Raw genomic sequence first — 13,894 nt, forward strand, 5'->3', positions numbered from 1 at the left:
AGGAGAGCCAGGCTCCTGAACCAGCTCAGCTACTGACTGGTGGTCAGTGACCTCAGCCCCCAGATGGCCCTGACTCTATCCTTCATCTTTTAAGAGAGAAAGGTTTACCTTAAAAGGTCATGATAAAGTCTAAATTAAAAGGTATGTTAAATCAGTAAGGCATTGTGTGCTCAGTAAATGAGGTTGAGACTCAGTTATGTCTTGAACAATCTGCTTTTTTTGCTTTCTGCCACTGACTGTTTTTCTCCCACTATTATGGTTTAATGAGGAACAATTCTTAAGGGCCACTCTAAGATATTCCACAACATGGGCCAGCTTTTTGATGTCATTGCAGGAAATAGACAGTGACCACAGGCAACAACACAGTGAAAGGAACTCAGGGTGGGTTTTGCGGTTTGGGGCTTGGGCCCTATTTTCGCACTGAAAGAACTATATCAGGCTCATTGCTACAAAGCCTCTTCATTCAGTTTGAAAGGAAATATACACTGACAATGGACTGTGATGGATCAGAAGGATGGACAAGAACACTACTATGCTATGTGTGTGCAGGTAGCTTTTGCAGGACTGTGGTGGCCATGCTCTCGGTCTCAGATGAGAACAACACAGACACGTGCACGCCTTCCTTGACTGACTCTTCTGCTCGTCCCTGAGATGTCGGGGCTGCTGGGCTCTGGCTGCAGCATGTTCTTCTTCTCACCCCCTTTCTTCCCACCCACTCTGACCCCCACGTGCTTGATCCTCACTGACAGCTTGATATCCAGATATTTCTTTTCTGTTATGTCTTTTCTCCTGAGCATCAAATTTGTATTTCCATATATTTAGTTTGTAATTTGTTTCTCATTTTTGATTGAGGTATAACAAGCAAAATAAAGAAAGTCCATAAATCTTAATGGTTCGGATGTATGTTGTTGTTGTGGTTTAGTCGCTCAGTATCTGACTCTTGCGACTCCATGAACTCTTGCCTACCAGGCTCCTCTGTCCATGAAATTTCCCAGTCAAGATCACTGGAGTGGGTTGCCATTTCCTTCTTCAGTGGCTCTTCCCAACCCGGGGATCAAAACCTCATCTCCTGCAGTAGCAGGTGGATTCGTTACCACTGAGCTGCCAGAGAAACTCTAGTTCGTGTGTATGGACCCACACAACCACTACCCAGAGCAAGATATATAGCATTTCCAACATCTTGGCCAATTCTCCACCCCACTCCCAGAGATTGTCACTGTTCTGATACCGATCACCATCAGTTACCTTTGCCTGCTTTGTAATTTTATATAAATGGAATTTTATATAAATGGAATCATTCAGTAAGTACACTTCTGTCTGGTTTCTTTCACTTATCATTGTGTCTTTGAGATCTATCCATATTATTGAGTATTGTGGTAATTTTCTTTTCAGGTGGCTTTCAACCAAATCAATTCTGGCATACACAGAGGGCTTTTGGCAATGTCTAGAAAGGTTTTTGACTGCACAACTCAGAGCTGAGTAACGTGGTGTGGAATGATACTAGTAAGGAGTGGAAAGAGAGATGTGGAAAGTAAGGAGCTGCATTTGGGTTAGTTTTACTTTTTAGCTATTATTAAAAAAAGCTGCTATACACATTCTTGTACAAGTCTTCTGCACTTATTTCTGTCAGGTGCCTACTGTGCAATTGCTGGGTCATAGAGCAAACATATGTTTGATTTGAATAGAAAATGCTAGAGAGTTTTATAAGGTGACTGTAGCAGTTTACACCCCTTTCCAGCAGTGTGGGTTTCCATTTTCATTTTCTATTGAATACCTCCATGCAATCCTTCCAAAGACATCTCAAATTTGACTTATCCAAACCTATGCTATCTAGCTGAGTACACGACTGTTTCCCCAGACATCCAAGGCATCCAAAGGAAACATCCCAGACTCTTCCCTTTCACTTTCTGTCGACGTTCACTTAGCCATCGTCTCGTGTTATTCGGTACCATCAGCGCTTGTTTACATCCTTTCCTGGCTGGAGGCCTTCTTCATCTCTTACCTAGACTCCAGCTTCCTTTCTGGACTCTATGCTCCTGGTCTAATTCCCTCCAATCCATCCTTCCCACTGCTACCAAAGTCACCTTTGCTAATATCCAAAACCCAATCCTGCTTCTTCATTTGCTTGTAGGATAAAGGAGCTGGTCTAGCTTGCCTACCTGGTCTATTTCTCACCATTCTATTCTCATCCAATGAGACCTCTAAGCTCTGCTACTGCTGCTGCTAAGTCACTTCAGTCGTGTCAGACTCTGTGCGACCCCACAGACGGCAGCCCACCAGGCTCCCCCATCCCTGGGATTCTCCAGGCAAGAACACTCTAAGCTCTACTGGCTGACAGTTTCTCTTCTGTACTTTTACTCAGACGGATCCCTTCCCCATTGAATGCCTAGTCATCTTTGAAGATTCGGCCTACCAGTCACTTCTCTCCTGAACCCTTTCCCTTGATAACCCTCAAATCAAGTAGATTTAACCCTGTCTCCTCTGTGCCCCACCAAACCCTCCATAGACTTTTGTTAGGGCACTGATAACTTTTCAGCACACCTGTATCTGCCTAATAAACATAAGCCTTCCAAGAGCAAGGACTACTTTGTCTTCCTAGGAATTAACCAGATACAGAGAAGACACTAATCAATATTTGCTGGAGTGAAGATGATTTGAGACAATACAAGTTAATATGACTGTGGAGGAGACATGCTCTGTGTAGACAAAGTGTTGGACAAAGTCTGTGCCTTCAAGTTTCATCACTTAAAGATAGACCAGAGGACTCGTGGGTCCTGAGCTCTAACAGGGAAGTAACAGAACCATTTCTGCAGAGCTGCTACATAGATTACAGCAGAAAATGCATCCAAAGTTTCTAGCAGCCTGCCAGGCACATGGGAGACACTTGATTAACCATTATTATTATTTCTAATGGTGAAAACTAGCATTTTTAGTGAACAGCAAGAGAATTTTTAGTTTGCTGGTCAAGGTCCATTTTCAGTTTTCTTCATTTGGCAGAGAATTAGCAGCGCACTTGTCTGTGTGTCTACAACTGACAATCTGAAAAACCAAAGCTGCATTGATCACAGAGATGGCTCTCTTTAGTTTTAGTGGACACTGTTGGATTATTTGAGTTTTATATCTGGGACACTGAGTGGTTCTTTGTGATTGTAGATTTAGAACTGTCACTGCCTTGACTGCTTTTTTGAAAGCTCACAGATCCATTAGATGCCTTTTTTTTTTTCTAGGAGAGCAATCAACTATTAATGTGTGTATCTTATCTCCTCTCCTCTCCTCTTTGTGGGTTAGTCTCAGTAACATTATATCTAACTGTGCAAGGTCAACCAATGATCCAGAAAAATGCTTTGCACACAGTAAATCCTCAGTAAAAGTTTCCAGGGTGGCATAAGGTTTTTCTGAGATAGCTGTCCAATGTGGTTTCCACGATTAATTTCTTTCCTACTTCTCTTCCCTCCCTTCTGATCAATGGTTTGCCTTTTTCATGGTTATTCCTTCTGCTGTCAGTACCCTCAATGCATGTATCCCTCAGGGCTCCATTCTCTGATGGCTAATTCTCTCTACTTCGTTTCCAGGGTTGATTTCACCTCCTCCCATGTCTTTAATCATTTCCACAGGATGTTTCAAATCACAGCCCTGAACTCTCACTACACTTCAGATCCATTTATTCAGCTGCCCCTTGAAACTTCTCGTCAGATATCTCATAAACAATTCAAATTCTAGATACTAAAAATAAGCTCAACTTCCACTCCTGACTTTTTCTTCTCTACATTCATCATAGAAGTCTAAATAAAAGTCTGTTCCAATGACTAGGACTGTTATCAGTTATGCAAACCAGAAAAATTTATTTTGAATTTATCCTCTTCCTTGCATCTCAATTAATCACTGAGACCTGTTTTTCAGTAACTATATGTACTATGCTTTAAATTTCAAATCCCAAAGCCACAGTCCAGGCTTTATCATTCTCTCTGGATTATTCCAATAGCTTCTTATTTGCCACCCTTTCTCTCACTTCCCCAGGTCACGAGCCGGTGGGACATTTATAAACTTTAAATCATATTCAACTATCATGTAGTTCCTGAGCCTAGATTCTTTCAGTGACTCATTTCTTTAAAACAGAAAATCCAAACTCCTTAGCCAGGGATATAAAACTGTTCCTAGTATGACCTCTCACAGCATAAAAAGTAAAGGAATAGTTAAAATAAGAGGAAAGCTTACTAAAAAGGGAGATGATTTACAAAACCAAAATGTGACTCTGAAAAAAAGTGAACAAACCTTAATAAAACAATTATGAAAAAAGAGAGAAGGCACCAATTAAGTGTGAGAGAGGATTTAACTGCAGATAAGTGGAGTTGACTATAAAATCCACAAGATAATGCTATGAGGACTCATGTCAATAAACTTAAAAATTATAAAAAAGTGATCACATTACCTTGAAAAATATAAATTACTAAAAATTGGCTCAAGAAGAAATACAAAAGCTGAATAAATGAGTCACTATTAAAGACATCAACTTGATAGTAAAAAAAATAGTCTATTCACTAAAAAAGACATGATTACAGAGAGCTTTACAGGAGATTCTTATCAGCTATTTAAGGAGGAACATTTGTTATAAGCATTGTTCCAATAACTGATAAGGAGAAAAATCTGCCTGTCTAATTGTGTAGATATAACCACAATCCAAATATTGCACCAGAGTGATATAAAAAAGGAAAAAGTTTTAGAATAATTTTACCTATGAATATATGTGCAAACATTTCAAATAAAAAGTAGCTAAAGAATTCAGCATCACAAAATACATTTTTATCTAAGTAAGATTTATCCTAGGAATGAAAATATGGCTCAACATCAGAAAAATCTATAAACAGACTAAAAATGAAAACCATATGACTTTCGCAGTTGATGGCCCCAAAAATCATTTAATAAAATTCAGTACAAATCCATAGTTTTTGAAACCCCTAGAAATTAGTATAAAGACAAGTTTCTTAGCCTGATATGATGCTGTCTCCTAAAGACACAGAGCAAACCTCATACTTAACGAAAAAACTTTAGGAGCATTCCCATTTGTCGCAGACAAAGATGCCCGTCATCTACCATTAAAATTATACTGGATATCCCCACCAATGTAGCAATATACATACACACAAAAATACACGAATATCAGAATGAAGATGATAAATTGGCATTTACTAAAAGTATACATTATCTCCACAGATGGCCCAAGAGAATCTAAAAACAAAATTAGAGAGTGGTAAAAAGTTGCTGAATATAATATGAACATATAAAAATTAATACATATGAGCAACAACAAATTAGAAAATGTAATAAGATATATGTTGAAAGCAAGAAAGCTAATTTTAAATAGCTCAGAAAAAAATGATAGTATGGTATTAGCTCAGATGAATGGAATGAACAGAGATCTCAGAAATACTCAAGCATGTGCAACCTATGTGATAAAGAGATATCAGTGGGGATATTAATGCAGAAACTAACTTTAAAAAAGTATATTGGAATAAATGACTTTCCATATGGGAAAAGGAAAATTAGATCCCTACTTTATTCCATACATAAAGCTAAGTCCATTATGTTATTAGAGGCTTAAATATAGAAAAATAAAACTTAAAAACTATTTTGTATGTGTGTATGTTGTCTAGTAGCTAAGTTGTGTTTGACTTTTTTGCGACCTCATGGACTGTGGCTTGCCAGGCTCCTCTGTCCATGGGATTTCCCAGGCAAGAATACTGGAATGGGTTGCCATTTCCTTCTCTAGGGGATCTTCCTGATCCAGGGATCAAATCTGAGTTTACTGCTTGGCAGACGGATTCTTTACTATTGAGCTACCAGGGAAGCTGTATGTGTGTACATGTGTGACTTTTGCAGAGAAAATTACAAAATGTAAGCGAAGGACAAAAATACAAATAAATGGCAAAAATACCATATTTGTGTATGGGAAAATACAGTACCTTAAAGATAGCAAATCTTCCCAAGCAGTGTTTTCCCAAGTAAAGCTTGAAGTTTACTTGCATCAAAATTACCTAGAGTGCAGGACTTCCCTGGTGATCCAATGGTTAAGAATCCACCTTGCAATGCAGGAGATGTGGGTTCGATCCCTGGGCAGAGAATTAAAATCCTACATGCCTGTGCACTGCAATGAAGACCCTGCATGCTGCAGCTAAGACCCCACACAGCCAAATAAGTAAATATTTTAAAAATTACTTAGAGTGCTTGTTCAAATATAGATTCTTAGGCTCCATTTTAAACCTGCTGAATCATCGTGTTTGAGGATAAGGCCAGGAATCTGCATTTTAGGAAGCTCTCCAGATGATTCCCTTGTGAACTAAATTTTGAGAAACTCTGCCTTAAGGGAAGAGGGTATAACCTGAATTGCACATGAGAATTATCCGGGGGCAGTTTTAAAAGACTCACATGCACAGGTCATACCCCAGACCCATTAAATCAGAATATCTGGCAAGGCAGTTATGTAACAGCATTTCTTTTTGGCTGTGCTGCAGGGGATGAGGGACCTTAGTTGCCGACCAGGGATCGAACCCTCACCCCGCCTCCCATACAGTGGAAGCACGGAGTCTTAACCACTGGACTGCCAGGGAAGCCCTTGCAACAGCATTTTTAAAGTTCACCAGTGATTTCATTGTACAGCTCAGATCGAGGGCCACCACTGCCCTGGTGAAGGCGCACCTAGAATCAGGTCTCTAAGGTTTGCTGCCCTTCCCCATTTGAACATTTCTTCTAGTGCTAACCGAGTAGGAATCCCACTTTATTTTGATTAAGGAAAACACAATTTCTTTACATAAGGGTTATCATCTTTTGGTGTCCTGAGATTCCCGTCTGATACATAGCAGGGACTTGGTGGTCATTTTCCAAAATTAATTCAGCTAAATGAAACAGAGTGAAATGAATCAATATGTAAGTGAATAAATTCTTCACCAAACTCTAAAAAGTTCACTAGATTCAACAAACCTATATGGTCGTTAGGCACAATATTAAGCTGTGAGAGATGAACAACTTCTCGTTAAGTGTTCCTATCTGGTAGGGGAGGCAGATAGAGACAAAAGTATCCTCCAATCAAGCAGATAATGAGAAGTGCACAGAATATGAAAAGGAAGTGAGAGAAAAAATAGTCCCTCGTGGCAGGACCTGGAGGGCATTGTTGAAAGCTAGTATCTGAGATTGGCCTTGAAGAGTTCCTGGGATTTAGTCGGGAAGATACTAGAGAAATAGGCAATTGCCTGTAGGTATAGGGCAGTTCTGTGTTGTTGCTGCTTAGTCGCTTGGTTGTGTCCAACTCTCTTATGACCCCATGGACTGTAGCCCACCAGGCTCCTCTGTCCCTGGGATTTCCCAGGCAAGAATACTGGAGTGGGTTGCTGTGTTCTTCTGCAGATCTTCCCAATCCAGGGATCGAACCTGCATCTCCTGAATTGCAGGCGGATTCTTTACCACTGAGCCACCTGGGAAGCCCAGGGCAGTTCTGAATAGCATAGCCATGTCAGATGGACCTTTCTCTAACCTTTATGGAAAACTGTGGGTATAGTAAAGACTCCTTTTCTTTCTGATTTACTTGTTATCCCTCTCATTTTTCAAGTACTATTTTACCTCTGGTTTATTAATTCTACCTCCTGGTGCCCCAGCTGATTTCTTCCAGGAAAAGTTGCTTATTAACATTTCTATGGGGAGCACCTGCTACCCCATCTATCACTCTTAACTAATGGCTGGGACAATGGGGTTGGCTGAGAGAGGAATTTTAACCGCCTCCTATGACTTATCTATTTTCTGATTGAGAATGCTAGGTCTAAAGTCACAGATAGCTGCTCAGTGAGATCATCCTTAACATTAAAATGAAAATAAAGACATGTTTCTCAATTTTTATAATATCACTTATGTAATATGAATGTAGTGAAAATCAATTTCATGATTACAAATAATTCTAAAGATACCTCAGATACCACTTGAATGCAAAAATACCTGGTTAGTCTGGATAAGCTATGAATTAGAACTGTTGAACAGGGACTATTTCTCAAAATCATAGCATCAAAGGACATTTGATGTTAATTACTGATTGTATACTGCAGGGGAAAACTAAATAGCTTGTATTGATATATGACTCTGGATGAATATATATTTTATATTACATACCAATATATTAAGCTGATGGATTGTGTATCCTTTCTCTAGTTAAGCAAACTACTCACAGTGATGTTATATGACTGATGTCATTTGTGAAGACCATAAGATGAACTAGTCACCATGGTATGAACTACCATCATTTATGTAGAGTGACAGAAGAAATGGATTTGGCAACCAAATTATTGGTAAAATGGAGCCCAGTTTGGCTTTTAAGGTGATGTAAGATACACAGCATACTTAAATTCAAGAGATCCTCAGAATCCTAGCAAGGAAAAGGATGTGAGAGAATAAGGAGGAAAAAAATCAAGTTTACAGATAAGCCTATAATTTCCAGGCATTTTTTTCTTTATTGTACATTTAATTAATTATCTTATTTCTTCGTATCTGCTTTTACCCAAAGTGCATTTCCCTATTATTAATTTTTCTTCTGGAACAAAAATAATATTAAATTTCACATCAAATTTGTCATGTGCTTAAACTGTCCATTAGAGAAATTGATGTCTCTTAGCAACACTTATTCTCTTAATGCTTTCAAACCCTTCTGATTACACAGCAAAATGGAACTACTGACCCCAAAGTCATATGCATAATTAAATTTTACAGCAGACTCAAATTAGAAAAAAATTTTTTTGAGGTACCCAGAGATTTTTCTGGACAGGTTGATGAAATTCTGATAGCTATGAAAACCCATTCTTGACAGCTGCAAGAACATAGTTCCCCTATTCAGTCCAATCACTTGCAGGATGTATGTAATTCTAACTAGCAGTATGACAGCTTACAGCACAGTTAGGGTATTGTTTAGGAGGAAGAGGCTATAAGAACAAAGGTACATCCCAAAATATTTGGAGTGAATTGTCTGAAGGGTGTTTTTTTTTTTTTTTTAATTTATCATTAATTGGAGGATAATTGCTTTACAATGTTGAGTTGGCTTCTTCTGTACACAACGTGAATCAGCTATAAGTATACATATATCCCTTTCCTCTTGAGCCTCCCCCCACCACCCTATGAAGGGTGGTTTATACCCTGACTGTCTGGCCAATCGCTGATGGACAAAGCAAGTCCTACCAACCTGGAAACTGAGTAGGATCATCAAATGAAATTTGAGAGTCTGGATCTCTCTTGATTGGTATTGACTATATTGAGGTGCTCATGCTCAGTTGCTCAGTCGCATCCCACTCTTTGCAATCCCATGGATTGTAGCCTGCCAGGCTCCTCTGTCCATGGAACTTTCCAGGCAAGAGTACTGGAGTGGGTTTCTGTTTCCTACTCCAGTATTGAGGTGAGAGAGGTTGATTCTGTCTGGTAGGTGGTAAGTTTCCACCTGCTTCAGGGTGGTAGATTGGGAGTATGATGATGAAAAGATCAGTCCGGAAAACTGATGTTAGGCCAGCCTTAGCATTCTTAGGGAACAAAGTGGAGCCTTATAAACAAGAAAGCCATGGCAGAGTCATAAAACTGTATCTTGACTTTGCTTTTGTAGTCCCCTTGCTTATTCATTTCCTTTCTTTTCTTTTAGATCCTCCTTGGTAACAGCATAAAGATTTTGTGAACATTCCACTCTCTCATAGCTAGAGCCAAGAGAAAAGATCTGTGTCCTTGCCTGACCCAGAGCTTTAAAAGGAAGTGGTGTACTCCTGGGTGACCAGTATGATCATGATACTGGTAAACAAAGAAAGAAATGCCAGGTGGGAGGTAGAATTCAAGAAGAAGGAATAGGGGCCAATTGATAAGCTTCCCCTTTTAACTGTGAAATGCTTTCCAGAGGCAAAACCTGGGAGGGGTCTTAACAAAAGACCTTGTCTATCAATGCTGTTCTCTCCTCAGCATAAGAGGGAGTGTCTGTCGTATTTACTGCAGAGGGACATCAGTGTGATGAGGCTACATATAAGGTCCTGGCAAAAGACACTAACTCTGCAGTCCTCCTGTCCACACCCTTCTGCAGGAAGGAGGCCGCTGGCTGTGGCATTCATGAAGGACCCCATAAGTCACATTTTGCACACTTCTAGCTCAATCACTCATCAGGAACTTCTACTTCCCCAGAGACCCCAAGACCAATGCCATGTATTCAGAGTCAACAGTAATCTGTTAGCTAATTGTTTTGGTTAGAAGCATAAGGGCAGGACTGAAAGCTAAGCATTCAGAAATATGTATTAAAGGGAGAAAGGGTGAGAAAGCAGACTGGCAGGGCTGAGGCGGCAGCAGAGGGAGAATTCTAGAAAGAAAGAGAGTGAATTGAATATGCTCGGGTTTGAAGGCATTCATTTAAAGGGAATTTACATGTGCTGAAGAGGGGGTTTTTGATGGTAACAGGATGAGAACCACATCTGGTGAATAAGAAAGGCATAGGGAGAAGGCTGTAAGTGTCTTGGACATGGAAATCAAAATAATGAGGTCAGAAAGGAACCAAGATGTACTAATTACCTACCATGTGCCAGGCATAATTCTTCTGAATCATCTCATTTAATCTTCAAAATGTCTAGCACAGTGTTCAGCATATAATAGGTGCTCAAAAATAAGTTGAGTATTTAATATTAAATCAGTACATAAGAAGACAATCTAAGAGAAGAATCTGTTATCCATCACATCTTACAGATAAGAACCCGAGGCCAAGAAGGGTTAAGAAACTTGCCCAATGTGTCACAAATAGAAGCGTAAGCAATCTGCCTTCAAACCCTAGGGGACTGAAGGAGGAGGGTGCTCTATAAGCGTCTGGCAGGGAATCTTGAAAAGGGTGTGGTGCTTGGGTGTCTGCCAAGGACTGAGATGGAGGAGGGAAGAAGGAAGGGTTGGGTGAACCAGGCTAGGGAGGTGGGGAAGGGATAGAGATCACTCTATTTGGGGGAGGATCTGCCCTGCAGGAAGGCACCAAGACTCTTTGGTGTCAGCTGAGCCAGCAAAGGGCAGCACCCAGGCTAATGAAGCCGGTGGCTTGGGTGGGGCAGAATGGACACAAAGCCTGCGAAGAGACTGCAACGGTCTCTGTTGGGCAGGCAGCGACTTGGGGTGGGGCGGGGATGGGGAAAAGATGGCTGAAGTGGTTAGTGAAAGACTTCAGCAAGATGGGATGGCTAACAGCTTTCACAAAAGAGTCAAAGAGCAGTCGGCCAGGAGTGGGGGGAAGGAGGGGGTGTGTTCTGGAATGGGAGCCGGAGGCCAGGGATGCCTGCGATGCGGGAATCTATGGGAGAGGGTAAGGATGACCAGCCCCGAGGCCTGAGCTGTGGACCGCGTCTCACCTGTAGGAGCTGCTCACTGCACTCGCCACCTCCTCGCGGATTTGCCTGTTGAGCGCGTCGGCCGCCGCACGCCCTCTGCCCGCCTCGGGGCCAGTGGCCTGGACCTGGTCCTGGGCCGCGGGCAGCGGCGTCTGCTCCTGCCCCAGCGCCTCGGCGCGCCGCACCATCCAGGCCGGCCCGGGCTTCTTGCGAGTGTCGCGCTCATCGGCACCGGACGCTTTTCCAGCCGCAGGGACACCTGCTCCGCCAGGAACCGCCTCCTGCTCCGGGGCCTCGGCAGCCTGCACCAGCCAGCGCTCCTGGCTCTGCGACACCTCGGCGCGCCGCACCATCCAGGCGGGCCCGGGTTTCTTGCGAGTGTCACGTTCATCTGCACCGGACGCTTTTCCAGCCGCAAGGACACCTGTTCCGCCAGGGGCAGCCTCCTGCTCCGGGGCTTCAGCGGCCTGCCCCAGCCAGTGCTCCTGGCTCTGAGGCACCTCGGCGCGCCGCACCATCCAGGCGGGCCCGGGTTTCTTGCGAGTGTCGCGTTCATCTGCACCGGACGCTTTTCCAGCTGCAAGGACACCTGCTCCGGTAGGGGCCACCTCCTGCTCCGGGGCCTCGGCGGCCTGCACCAGCCAGCGCTCCTGGCTCTGCGACACCTCGGCGCGCCGCACCATCCAGGCGGGCCCGGGTTTCTTGCGTGTGTCGCGTTCATCTGCGCCGGACGCTTTTCCAGCCGCAAGGACACCTGCTCCGCCAGGGGCTGCCTCCTGCTCCGAGGCCTCGGCCGCTGGCACAGGCCAGCGCTCCTGGCTCTGCGGTCGGCGCTGGGGGGCACGGAGCGCAGGCGCTGCCGCCAGGGAAGAAGTGGCGATCTGCACGGGCTTGGGGATCCACGGGTGGTCCCCGCGGCGCGGCAGCGGCCAGGCACGGAAGTCCTTCTGGTACTGGGTCTCGCGCTCAAAGGGCGCGTCCGAAGGCTGGTATTCGCTGCGCGGCCGGCAGCTCGGCTCGGGCCGCTGCACCTTCCAGGCGCGGTAGTCCTGCCGCATCACCGAGTCCGCGGGACCCACGCTGGAGGTGGAGCCGGAGCCAGAGGTTGGGCCGGGTCCGCTCCGGCCAGAGGAGGCCCCAGACTCTCGTTCTCCGCTAGGCCCTGGCGCCGGCCCTGTTGCCCGGGCAACCGCATCCCCGTCGCCCTGGGCCGGCTGTGTTTCTATGGCGACCGTGCGCGCCGAGGGGGGCGCGGGCGCCGGCTGTTGGTGCGACGGCGGGGCACCCGGGTGCTCGGTGGCCTCCGAGTACTTGGTGAAAACCAGCGGCACGGCGATATCCGCCTTGTCCAGCTGGTTCCAGAAGCGGGCGATGCAGCAGGCGCGCGTGATGCACGGCCACGCCATGGTGCTCGCTGCAGAGCTCGCCCTCCTTCTTGCTGGATTCTAAAGCAAGTCCCTAATCTTCCTCAGTCCCCTGGACCGACCAGTCTGGTTCCCACCTTGTTTTCCTTGGTGGCCTGAGCTACTGCTCCCTCCTGTCTCAGAGAGCACCCGGGAATGTCGGGCTGGCAGAGCTATTACTGAGATAAAAGTCGGTAAAGTCCTTCGGTACCTTGCTATAAACGCCTCCTGGAGCCGCCGCACAGGTCTCGGGAGCGCGTTCTGCTGCGGGCACCGCAGCGGGAGACACGGAGACCCGGGTCGCCGGGCGAGGGCGTCTGGGACGCGCCCCTCCCTGCGGCTGCGGCGGCGCGCAGACCCCGGCAAAGCGAGGCGACGCGAAGCGAGGTGGCTGCAGGCTTAAGCCATGGCGCAGAGGAAGGGCCGGGCAGTGCGGTCGCAGGGTCGCGGACAAAGCTCTCTCTTCTCCTCCCCGCCGGCGTCCAGTCTCAGCTAGCCACCTAGCAGGGCTCGGAGGCGATCACCGCTCGAGGAGACCGAGCATTGCTGCCGCCGCCGCCTCTCCCAAGGATGCTGCAGCCGCCGCCGTCGCCGCCGCTGCCGTCTCTGCTGCAGGCAAGCGGCCCCACCCTTTTCTGCCGTTCAGCAGAGGGGGGAAAAATCCAGGAAAGATGCTGAGAGAAAGAGCGCTGCAGGAAAAAAAATCACCTGCTGTCGTCAGCGAGCGCTGCTGGGAGCTCGCCTTCTCTCTTTCCCCTCCCTCTGATCTGGCAGCTCCTCCCTCTTGAGCTCCTAGGCAACCACAGAATCTGGGGCCTAGGTGGGTTCAAGTCCCAGGCTCCTTATGACTTGCAGTCTTTACTCTGGTTGCCTCCGGACTGGGAGCCTCAGGCTCCTCTTTTGTGAAATAAGGGTTAAACATGGGGGAAGGAGGGAGATTCAATTTAAAAATACGGAGGAAACCCCTAGTGATATGTCTGTCCCAGAATATATGTTTTGTTTTGTTTTGTTTTGTTTTAAAGGAACTCCTGTTACTGGCCAAAATCTATGGCCTGGATTTGAACCCCTTTGACTGGCTTCTGACCTAAGCACCTGTCAGTCTTATGCACAGGCTTTGCTCATATGTGGAGTAAA

The 13,894-nt window shown here is 45.1% G+C and overlaps 1 protein-coding gene across 1 annotated transcript in view; it reads right to left on the reverse strand.

Moving 5' to 3' along the window:
- Positions 1–13,609, reverse strand: part of MAP6 (microtubule associated protein 6) — an 84,332-nt gene extending 70,723 nt beyond the window's left edge. The window contains exon 1 of the mRNA XM_070803921.1: positions 11,379–13,609. Coding sequence (XP_070660022.1) covers positions 11,379–12,763 — 1,385 coding nt within the window. The 5' untranslated portion in view covers positions 12,764–13,609. The remainder of the gene's footprint in view (positions 1–11,378) is intronic.
- Positions 13,610–13,894: the final 285 nt, after the last annotated feature.

The sequence above is a fragment of the Bos indicus genome, chromosome 15, assembly GCF_029378745.1.
Source record: "Bos indicus isolate NIAB-ARS_2022 breed Sahiwal x Tharparkar chromosome 15, NIAB-ARS_B.indTharparkar_mat_pri_1.0, whole genome shotgun sequence".
Lineage (NCBI taxonomy): Eukaryota > Metazoa > Chordata > Mammalia > Artiodactyla > Bovidae > Bos > Bos indicus.